The sequence below is a fragment of the Gymnodraco acuticeps genome, unplaced genomic scaffold, assembly GCF_902827175.1.
Source record: "Gymnodraco acuticeps unplaced genomic scaffold, fGymAcu1.1, whole genome shotgun sequence".
Lineage (NCBI taxonomy): Eukaryota > Metazoa > Chordata > Actinopteri > Perciformes > Bathydraconidae > Gymnodraco > Gymnodraco acuticeps.
Genome location: NW_022991001.1, coordinates 1,030,145 through 1,042,654, shown reverse-complemented (window position 1 = coordinate 1,042,654; position 12,510 = coordinate 1,030,145). Strand labels below are relative to the sequence as shown.

General features: G+C 41.2%; 1 protein-coding gene across 1 annotated transcript in view; it reads right to left on the bottom strand.

The window, feature by feature from the left end:
* Nucleotides 1-12,510, bottom strand: part of nfatc1 (nuclear factor of activated T cells 1) — a 61,788-nt gene that overhangs the window by 45,205 nt on the left and 4,073 nt on the right. Inside the window, 2 exon segments of the mRNA XM_034236045.1 lie at nt 1,579-1,751; nt 3,994-4,196. Coding sequence (XP_034091936.1) covers nt 1,579-1,751; nt 3,994-4,196 — 376 coding nt within the window.

Below are 12,510 nucleotides of genomic sequence, written 5' to 3'. Positions count from 1 at the left end.
ATTACCAAACATTTAGACAAAGGTTTCGCTCCACTCCACCCAATGCAGTTTGGTTTTCGTGCACTCCACTGAGACAGCTAACTGTGTCTTTGTGGAAAAGGTTAAATGTCTGTTGGACACGAGCCCATATGTAGGTGCTGTCTTCCTTGATCTCAGGAAGGCTTTTGACACTGTTGACCACCAAGTGCTCCTTACAAAGCTGATGTATTTCAATTTTTCGGCAGTTTCGATACATTGGTTTAAGTCTGACTTATCGAACAGAAAACAGTGTGTTTTGGTCAACAGAGCCAAATCCCCCTACCTTGTCAACCCTGTTGGGGTTCCACAACGTTCCATTCTTGGACCATTACTGTTTTCTCTGTACATAAATGACTTGCCTAATGTATGTCCTGAGTTGAATGTATGCCGATGATGCGGTCATCTTTGTACACGGGAAAAACACTGAAATTATCGCATCTTGTCTCTCTAATGCTTTGGACAAGGTTCAACACTGGCTGAACAACATTTGCGTACAGTTAAATGCAAAAAAAACAGTATGCATGATGTTCAGTAAACGACCAGTCAAAATCGAAGGATCCAACGTGTTTTTAAACGGAGCAGAATTAGAACTAGTCTCCCACTTCAAGTATCTTGGAGTCATAATGGACTCGAACTTGACTTTTAAGAAACATATTAAGAAAGTATCCAATACCATTAAATTCAAATTGAAACATTTTAAACAAATTAGACCTTTCTTAACTGTCAATGCTGCAAAGTCATACCTCCACTGTATGATTCTATCCCACATTGAATACTGTTTTACAAACGGGTCGTTTGCTTGTGCCACAAATCTTAAACCCATAGAACAGCTGTACAAGAGAGCTATCCAGGTGTTTGACAGAAAGCCATATTCATACCACCACTGTACCATCCTTGAAAAACACAATTTCTTAAGTTTTGACAATTTTAAGTCTTTTAAAAGTATTTGCTTTATTTATAAATGTTTATATGGAATGGCCCCCCCTACCTCAAGGGAACTCATCCACAAAAAACACACTGGACGCTGCACTAGGTCAGAAACCAGAGGAGACTGTGAAGTCCACCGCAGACGGACCACTTTTGGACAAAATGTCCTCTCCGTTAAAGGCAGCTCATCGTGGAATAGCCTCCCAACTGAGATACGGGATTGTCCCTCTCTCAATAGCTTCAAAGGTCAACTAAAAGAATGGTTGAGAAACAAACAGACATGCAATCACCGCTAAATGCACTTTAACACAGGGGTATCTTGCACTTTATGTAGCTTTTGTATCCTCTCTTGCACTTTATATGTCGTTGCTGCTATATTGTATTACCATGTCATAAATAATTGTGTATGCTGCTCTTGCTCTTTTGCACTTTTTGCATATCATGTATTTTGTTTTTGCTATGTTTGTAAAATGTAAACTTCTTAAATGTTTTATGTGAGGGACTGCGGATGGGAATTAGCTCAAAGCTAAATCTGGCACTGTTACGCTTGATACATTTTAATGTTTTAAGTGTTCATTACTGTGCATTGTCCGTGCCAAATAAACAATTAAATAAAAAATTAAATGTACTCACAGCACTCTATGGGGTTGGAGGAGGCCTGCAGGGACACGGTTCTCCCGGTGTTCTGGTTGATGTGGACTCTGAACACCATCCGCACACGAGTGTTCTTGCGTCCAATGTCAGTCTCCCCCTTCCTCAGCTCAATGTCCGAATTACGCAGCTTCAAGATCCCAGCGCAGTCGATTCTGTTGAAGACAAAGATAAAGAGTTTCCCACGAGCCAAAATATCACATGCATCAACGATTTTCATATGTTCACAGTTCATCAAGATGTGATTTATACAGCATTGCAGCCACAAAAATGTGTTTTCACTTCATCAATACAGAGGCTGCAGCCATGTCAACAGAAGATTAACACCCCCAGCCCCGAAAGAGCTTTTACACCTCAGTGCATCCACTCTTGGGTGATATTCAAACTTTATAGAAACGAATTGCTGGGAACATTCATCACGTAATATCTTTGCTATGACCCACAAGAGACTGAAATACTGTTGCCCGTCTACAAATCTTAAAGCTGTAATGATTTCTTTCACAGTGTCAGAGTCTTCATCAGACACTTAAAAAAAACTATTTTTCTATCTGCACTCATCTCAATCTTTTTCTTACTTTAAAATACCCTTCATAACAGTTTCTGGCTTTTCCATCTCTGTGCTACTTGATGCTGCATTCCACGAAGCCTAGTTAATGTCAACTTTTACACACATTTGAACACTCCCTAACATTCTTTGCTACAGAAACCAGGGCCTGCTACACTGGAGAAGTAATCAGGTGTTGATGTGAAAGACCCCAGCTGTTCAGCTCTACGCCCACGCTGTAGGGCTGAGAGCAAAACACTAAATACAACAAAAAAAGAAGGACGATACCAAGAAGTATGGCAGAATTCAACGCTATCATTTAATTTATTGAGAAATAATTGGAGTCATACCCAGCTGACCAAAGTGGCTACATATTAGCTAACTGATTTAGATTAATGATTTGATTTAAAGCACGTCGTCGTGAGTTACTGTTTCAGACATGTAATAGGGCCTGTTTCTATACCACATAATAAAACATCTACTGTATATGTCACACTGGAGAGCATGTCGTAACGAATAAATCTCCCACAAATCCCAGAGCCTTCACTGTAAGAACTCTGAGGCGTGAGGAGAGAGAAACCGTATCCTGAGGTGAAGTCGTTGTATAACGGGAGCTTATGTGTTACATCCATTAAATCGCAGAGAAAGTGCTGATGCTAGCAGGCTGTAGCTCAGACAGAGAGCTCCGGTCCCAGCCAGGAGCTTCCCCAGTAATCTGATCTCTGGCTAATAAAATGGGAAAGCCACACGTCTGTATACAGAGGGTAGCACACACACAGAAAACGTTATATTTCCAAATTGTTAGGTATTCTAGAAAAGCAGCCATCTAATATGTTAAAAAATGAACACGATTTCCCCCTGAGGCCTGCATGGATACCTCAGTTAAAGTAAAGTCATAGAATTGGAGTTTAGAAACAGTGATGAATATGTTTGCAAAGCAGCTGCTTCAGATGTTCACATGGCAGGAGTTATTTTATAATCTTTTGGGAATTTAAGGTACGTTTCAAGCCATTTTAGACAGGGCACGTCCAAGTTATGGCACGGTGAGGACTTTGAAAGGAAGATGTTCAGATACTTTTTTTGGTTTTTGTGGGTGTGGATTGATCACAAATGACTTTAAACATGATGTGGACTTGTCTGAAAGACTGACATACAACTCTAGATGTCTTAGGAGATTACTTTTTTACACAGCTAAACTAAATCCCTTTTCACACATGCACTTCAACCACAAAATGATCAAGAAAGTAGCCAGTGGAGCTGTATCTGAGGAGCAAGAGACCCAGTAACGAGTCAGGGCATTGGATAGAGCCCATGTGTGAATATGATGTTGTTTGTTTTAACGGCAGGTCAAAAACTAAAGAAATCTAACATCCAAGGGTATATACACTGTAAGAAGGGTCATTTACAAAGAGTTGGCACCAAAAAGGTCTAAATAGAGAGACGCCGAGATTCAGGTACTTTTGGTTGAAGGACTGACCCAGAAATCCTCAGACAAATGTAAGGAATAACAAGAGACTTGGGTTCTTGTGACAAAATGACACACCAATATGTGACAATTGTGTAATCCCCGACATGTCCTGCCCCCTGCACGCTCTACCCATATGCACCCTCCACCTGAATTGGTTATTATCCAGAGTTCCAAGAAAAACGGCTCTGAATATCTTTATACAAGTCATTTGGGGCAAGTCCATGTCAATTCTTCGTTCGAGACTCAACATTGAAGACAAATGTTTAATTACTTGAGACTTGATTTGGGAGACGTAAAACAAACACTAATTCCAGTCCAAACCCACTGTAAACATTTGATTCGAATATTTTAACCTGTGAATAGGAAACCTCCCTGTGACACTCACATGGCCCGCATGTTGTTCTCCGGCAGCAGGGGGATCTCCAGGATCTTGGTGTTGGTGTGCAGGGCCTCGTGGCTCGGGGTGGACACCGTCTTCCCGGTGATGCGGTGGACCTGGTAGAAGGCGTGGGGCCTCAGCAGCCTGTCGTCAGCTGTGCCAATAAACAGCTGCAGGGTCAGGGGCTCGCTCTCCATGTACCCGTGGAGCTAAGGGGGGCGGGGAAGAAAGAAAAGACTCAGTTGTGGTTAAGCCCTAATGTCCTCCCAAAAAAACATCCATCTGCAAATGTAGGTTCTTCAGAGGTCAGGCTCTCAGTGTGATGGTTTTCAAACAAAGCACCCATTTAGGATCTTGTAATCACCCTTTTAATCTTCTTTTACTTACTACCACTGGCCCGTACACACTTCCTCCATCAGTTAGTGTCAGGCCTTCCAAGATGTTGATCCTACAGTAGCTGGCCCTCAGGGAGCGCCGCTGCCAGAGAGCAGTAAAACCACCTACAGTGAGCAGCGCTGTGATTTGTGACAAGACTAAGCTAGTGTTTCAGAAAAGCCAAAGTCATGTCAGCTCCACTGAGCCCCGGCCAATCAGGGTCAAGGAAAACTCTCTCCTCTGATTTTATCAGTAAAACGATCCCGGCACGATGGAGCTGGAGACAACACAGACGTGCTGCTCGCTGTGTGCTGGGCTCGACCCAAAGCACTCCCAGCCCTCCAGAGGTGCTGCTGACAGGAGGCCTCCTGCCAGGATGACCTCAACCACCCAAACTGCATGGTGCAGGCATGCAGCCCAGACCAACAGAGGGAACCTGAGAACACAGCTACCACTGACAACGTCTGAGAGTTACATTTGTTATCCTCACAGTGTGACAGGGAGGAATGATAACTAACTTTTGATGACATTATAATTTAAAGAAACACAATTTGTATAATAAGAATTGACTAAATAGTATAATTGGGGACAAAGTTTCAATATGTAATTTTGTTTCAAAGGCTAAAGCTGCAATCCATTGTTTTCGTAGCAGAGATTGTGGGGGGGGGGGGGGGATTTTGGGGGGTTTAATTTTTTAATCAGTTTTGTGTTCTGTTTTAAAAAATGTCATAATTCAAGCAGGTGGGCTACACAAACAAAAAAAATACAGTTCTGTATATCATTTTTTTTTACTGAAGAGTTCGAATGTACTACACATTGTAAAGGATCCCAATAAACCTGATCAGGATTTTAAGCTTCCAGCACAATATACAGTATGCTTTAGTGTTTGGCGAAATCCCTTACTATAAAGACATATCATTATGATATAATAAACAATATTTAATAAGAGTTGAAAAGGTATTCAGATATGTTTACCTGTAGTAAAACCAAAGTGCTGCATTTAAAATGATACTGAAGTAAAAGTATAAATTGCAGAACAATAACCCCTGTGTAAGCTATTACATATTATATCATGAAATGTTAATACATTTTTAAAAAATGGTTTAAAGGACATCAACAGAAAGTCAAATGACTTATTGGTTATAAACAGGGGTGCACATAACTGTTTTGCCCTGGTTCTCAAAGGAGCACTTGGAGATGTTGCTTGGTGCTCATCCTTAAAATGAAATAAACCGTAACTTTTGAGGGGGTCTTGACTTTATTTGTCAGACACACGGCACTGAACACACATGCAGAGGTGAACACAGTAACACACATGCAGAGGTGAACACAAGACAACATTAGCACGACCAGTAATCCTACAAGCTGTCATCACTACCCTCCTGACTGTTCTCCTCACTGTCTTCCTCTCTGTCAGACATGGTAGCTGATGATGTAGGCCTACTTCTTTCTCTCTGGTTGAGTCTGCGATTAGCTGCTGGTTTTGGGTCGAAAGTCTCTGTTGTCTTCTTAGAAAAGTGGATGTAATCAAATAAGTAGGCTATGTGAACATAACCAATAACCTACCATAGCCAATAACAAATTAATGTAACTTGTTTTATTTATGTTGTTCATTCATATCTTATTTTACCTTAACATTTATTTATGTATGCATTTGTTTGTATCTCTCCAGTTTTAAAGGATATTTTTGGTTACTAACCTATAGTATACATTGGAATGATTTCAAACCTGTTTATCCCAATAATTATAAAGGAGTGCCTTGGAAATATGTGTTTACATAAATTGTGACCAAACCGTTTGAACTTAGACTAAAGTTAACTATCTAAACACTCAGAGTCCTTTACCTCACTGAGCTGTAGTTATCAGCCTCTCAGTCTGACTGGAGAGGACTCTCCTTCCACATTATTGTAGAAACATCTTCTTCTTATATCCGCAGCTAGCACCAGATTCTAATAACAACAGCGCCGGTACCGGTGCTCTCTCTCCCTCGCATTTTGGCTGTGAGCTGCGGGCGCCAGATAAGCCAACATCCCCCATTTTCATCACTTACAGCGCCCATCGTACAGGGCAAATGAAACGTGTAACCGGGGTGAAAAGGGTGTTACATTTACTTAATTGTGAATATCGTTACACCAAGGCCGAAAATTAGGATGAGCACCAACGGTCAAAATGTTTTTTTCCCTCCCAGAGCTGCCAGCGCAGCGCCTCCACAGATCTAGCGCCCTTGGCGAACATCTATTACGCCAGGGCTACGGGCCGACCCTGAGTTCATATCATAGGTTCATATCATAGACTGTATATATAGGTTCATATGCAACTCGCAAATATATATATATATATATATATATATATATATATATAACGCAAATGCGCCTTTTTTCAAATGACACGGTGCTCTTTTGTTGGCGGAGGTGCGCATGCGCACCAGTTATGTGCAGCCCTGGTTATAAATGCTTCAGCTGTACCTGTATTAACTGTCCTGTAGTTAATAAGGAAACACATTTTATAACATCTTCATGTTTTTATTTATTTATAATTTATTTTTTTTAAACTTGGAAAAAAAAAAAGAAATTCAGTTAGTTTTCTCTGAAATGTAGTAGGGTATAAGTAGAAAAAAATACCTCAAGAATATACTAAAGTTTTGGAAATTGAGTGAATTATTTACATTCTAACACAGTATTTAAAAAACAAAACTTAATGAATATACCAAGTTTAAAACTTTGCTGCACTATTTGTTAGGTCTGAAAAGGAGGAACTAATATCGATAGCCTGTCAGGGTAAAGTATGATCATTGTTCCCTTCATCAGGAGTTCATGTTCAAAAATATGCATCATAATCTAAAAGTGTCTTTGGTAGAGCTGGCGGCCCATGTACTGAAAAATATGTTTTAAATATATCTGATTATAGTGAGTCAAATCCGGCATGAGTGGATAAGAAAAAATGACAATATGTACACCATCAAAGGCCAATGCAAAGTGTTAAAGCAGCAAATGCTGAACCCCAGCTAATTACAAAGCGCTGTGGTTGAGATTGCCAGTGCCTACAACAAGAGTGAAAGGGTGGGAGTGGGGGGGCACAGCATGTGATTTGGAGGAGGATCCTGTCAGGGTGAAGAGTCTGCAGCAGCAGGCCTGTGTATTTGTGTAAGGAAATGGGTTGCTGCCTAGCAATGCTGTTTATTTAGGCAGCAGGAAGGAGTGTGATGAAGTGAGGAAGCCCGCTCATAAGGTTTTACTTCTCAAACTGTAATTACAAACAGATTACTGATTATAAACTTTGATTTATTATCAGAGTGAGATACTAAGCAAATATAAATAATCAAACTTGTTAATGTTACCTGAATGATTTCATCTGTTCCTGATTGCTTCCAAAACTTTAGAAAGTAGGCCTTTCTGCTTATGTCAGCATTTTAAGACATAACAATGTCAAAGCGGCACTCTTGAAATCAAAAAGCCTCACTGCTCTGTATCATCTGTTTCATACAGCAGCTGCAGCAGACAACAGTTATGATTTGTTAGTGCAATAAAATCCAAATGATACCGCTGCATGTAAAGCCTCCGCTCCTCCACTCAGTTTGACATTGGCAATGCAGCACTCCTCCTAGTTCATTTTATCACCCACAAGAGGAATGCGGAGACTCCGGCTGCTCAAGGCACCAAAGAGGAGGAGAAAGAAGGGGTGAGGGCATTCGGGGCTCCCTCTCCATTCCTACACTCTTAGAATCAAGAGCTTCAAAAGGGTTCTTCCTGAAAGTCTTAAGCTGTCTTCCCATGACCAGCAGTAAAACGCTGCTGTTCTGTTCCTATGGAGAGAGCGATACCGCCCGACAAGACAGGATGCTACCCTCAGCATGGCATACACCTCAAAAATGTTTTCCAGTTGAAAATATTTCAACTTTGACCACAATTGCTGTTGACCTTTTGACGTACAACCATTCAGATAAATGAAGAGCCGTTTGAAGCGCCGCCAGCTAGCACTGGCAAGGAGGCTTTTTCACCGACAGGCTCTGCGCCCTACATCGCAGTGAGCAAAGAGCAAATATTGTATGATGTGAAGGCAGATTTAGGATTCTAACCAGAACAATTTGTTTCGAAACAACCTTTTTCCAAGAACGGGTTCTTTGTAAGACTGAGGAGGAGCCGTTTCCATTGGAATAATATTATTTTGGAAGAATCAGTTCTTCAATGATTGCGGCAGTAAAGTGAAATAAAAACTATTTATTAGCTAAGTTGAGGTTAAGGTTACTCTACCCACAATACACAACACATGGAATACCGTAGTTGTTTGCCACATCTTTCATAGAACCATCAGGAGAGGGCTTAAGTTGAAAACGTCTTTAAAATGTGCCTATTCTTAGAACCCCCCTGGTTGGGGTTTAGATAAAACCCTTGGGATATGAAAGGTTCTTTGTGGAACCCCGTGTTTGGATCGTGTTAGCACCTTAAGAAGGTGGAAAGATTCTCAATAAAACCCATAAAGAGGGTTCTTGGTCTGCGTCACAAGCCAAAGAACTCTTACGGTTCTTGTTAGCATCTTTATTTCTAAGAGTGCATCAAAGAGTTTCCCAGCTCTGAAAGGATGATCACACAGACACGCATTAAAATATGCACTGCTTTGTTTCAATTTAGTTGAAAGAGGGATAGTGTGACCGGCAATTAATCCTGTCATGCTTTCTGCTTCACATGATATTTGTTTATTACATTTTGTTCTGAAATCTAAATTCGATCAAGGCCATGAAAATGCACATGACTCCAGAATATTAATCAACAACAATGCACTTGAAACGGCTCTTTCGACAATGGGCTGATCATGAAAGCTGTACTTCAGACAGAGAAACAAAGACCTCACAGACTTGAAAAGGGGGTATGTCCTCTCCACCAAAGTACAGCATGAAACCCTGAGCATTAACTGTGGTGAGGACTGCACACAGCACTTCAGAGGGGCATACTTTAGTCTGCTGCTGGTGTAAGGACGGGTGTGGTTGAGGCAGGCAGTCGCGATGGGATTGAAAGAGAACAGAAAATAGCTGGCTTAGCTTCTGCTGGAGTGGAGAGAAAAGTGTACCACACAGACGAGGACCTTCCAGAATAAACTCTGTAAAGTCTGGGCAGGGTTTGAGTCAGAGGGCGGCGGGACGAGCCACAGAGGCTTCGTCAGCCAGCGTCCACAGCAGAGGCAGCAGCCTGTGCGTACCATGTAATCAGGAAGTCACAGAGATGGGGCGGCCTCCAACATCTCCATCACAGCCTGCCAGAAACGTGTGTGGTTTGATTGCTGCCGCCTCCGCAGGACGCTGCGCGCAATGATGTCAGCCAGTACACACGGGAACTTTCCTAAACAAAGGGAAGTCTGTGTGGTTGGGGTGGTAGCTGGCGGAAAAGTAGGGGAGGGGGGAAGTTTGGGTTGAGGTTTAAAAGAGAACACACACTCCTTTTCAGCCCGTGTGAGCCCAGACCCCTGTCATTAAATCATTAGCACCTTCTCATGGACAAATACACACGTCCTGTGCAGATGTGAGTGTAGCTGCAACAAAATGCATGTAACATGTTTTGGTTTCCAAATGTCATATTGGTGCATACTAATATACGACACGTTCTCACTCCCAACCCGTCACACGTTGACGGACGGTCAGGGCCCCTCCCCGTCACTCTATTACGGACAGGGTACCCCTTGAGAGTCAGTTTTCAACGGGCAGGGCGTCCCATAGACCTTCATAGACCTCCCATAGCGTTGATAATACGCCATGAGAACGCTCCCCGACGGTCGGTTGTTATTGTCAATATTAATATAATAATTATTTCTTTTTTAATAGTCAAACTCGATTTCGCCGATTTTCTTGTTGCCCCAGCTGGTCGACACCTCTTTTATCAGAAACAAAGGCTACATTAATGTATTAAATCGATGTTAATCCATGTGTGTGGTTGTGGAATTAATGGACGCGCCGTTGTCCGTTACAAACTCTTCAACTACAACCCTAATTATATTTTAAAATATTTTAGAAGGCCTCACGAAATACTTTAATGTAAATTTAAATTTAAATGTGAAGGGATGTGTGTAATGTGGTGATTGACATTATTCACCCACGGATCTATGGGTTGGGGTATTGTTCCGCAGGGACATTTTAGTTAACCGGACTTCCTGTTGATGTGAAATCCGGAAAAAAAAAGAAAATAAAAAATAAATACTTTATTCCGAGTTTGCTTGCTTTTCTCTTTGAAGGTCATCACATAACGGCATTGTAATACACGGTTCGAATATGTGACGTGGATCATAAATATATCAGCAATTAAACAACATCTTCGGCCTTGTCAGGTATTGAACATTCAATAAATAAAGAACACATAATTATTAAATATAAAACACAGAATTTGTGTGATTATACTAAATGATTTACAAATAAACACCACTGCATATTTACAACTGTTACACATGCTGATGTAACGCACATGTTTCCAACTTGGGATCAATAAAGTATATCTTATCTTAAGATGATCGATGGCTACTGCCATATTTGCAAAATGTGCCTCTGAACCTTGACAAGTGCATGTTTCAGGCTTATCAATTAACAACAGGAGGGGTCACAAACATAAGACCAGCTGTTAAATAAAGCTCTTCTGACCTTAGCTGTCATGTGGGTTTATATTAATGCTGCCCATTATGGGCACAAGCAATTTTCACCCATTTATTAATTATATGTTTTACATTTGAGTGTTTCCTACCCCCTAAACCTCCAGGGATGTACACAGTTGAATACTGGCCACTTCTTATTATGGGAAATACGAAAACCTCTTTTAAAACTACAATTCCCAGTAGAGACGTGCCATAGAGAGCATGTTGCAAAACACACAATAGCCAGCATGTGTAGTTCTGGGGACGGGGTGGGGGAGGGGTGGGGGGGGGGGGGGGACGGGGTGGACCCGTTCAAATCCAGTTTTGGACAGTCTGCCGTGGTTCCATCCCATTTCAAGTGCTGTTAGACGCTCGGCGTAACCCTCGGCGCACACTCAAACATCCAATCACAGAGCTTGAGGACTATCACAGGGTTGTCAAGCGAAGCGGAGAGAATACTTTACTTCCGGGTGTAAAATTCTCTAAAGCAAATGAGCTGCTCCGACCCTCGGTCCTGACGGACTCCAACTTGTGTTTATTAATCAAACAAATAAATAAACACAAGGATAATTGTGTATTATTGTTGAGTAAATCACAGTGTGTGGTTTAGAAAATAATACAAAATTAGAAGGAAAAAACGATGAAACCATACAGATTTCAGTATTCTGAGCCCCTACTCTCCCCATAACTGACGGCAACAAAAGTCCTACATTATTCAATTGAAATAAAGAAGTAAAAACAATAAGTGTGGCTTGATATTGAGTTAGAAAAAGGTTGATAAACGCTGTGAGAATGGATCTGCGGAGAGCATTTCGCCGCGATCCCAACTCCTCTATTACCAACGTTCAGGGAGCTCTATGCAAGTCAATGGGACGCCCTGCCCGTTGAAAACTGACTCTCAAGGGGTACCCTGTGCGTAATAGAGTGACGGGGAGGGGCCCTGACCGACCGTCAACATGTGACGGGTTGGAATATAATGTCACAGCAATGTTAAACTTAAAGCATTTCGAATGATGGCTTGTTGGTGATACAGCAATCCTACTCTGTTCATTCTACATACTAATAGTACAAAATCATTACTATCCGTATGGTTAAATAAGTATAAACTGCATTTTGCAGTCAGAATAAAAGAGCTGAATCTATTTAACCATTTGTTGTCACAGGAAACTATTTATTCAAATATATTGTTTTACAAAATCTTTCTGAAGGGGTTTCACCCTCACTAGGCAATATTATAATCTATCACTAATCACATAATGTATTTTTATTATTGAGGATATTTGGATAGCGCTGTATCATAACGAGTAACGTAACCTTAATTCTCTGTCTAGAGTTGTTTTGTGACTGTGGTTGTAGAAATGTTTAACTATTTTAGAAATGTTTGTTTTTCTTGTCACTGTTTTGGATCGTATATTGACTTACACTAACTCCTGAGGGAAACATCTATCCCATTAGCTGCTAAATGCTCAACTATGTTTACTAGCTTGTTGCTAACTTCATCTCACTGGCTCTAGGGGGGGAGAGTACTAGAACACTCTG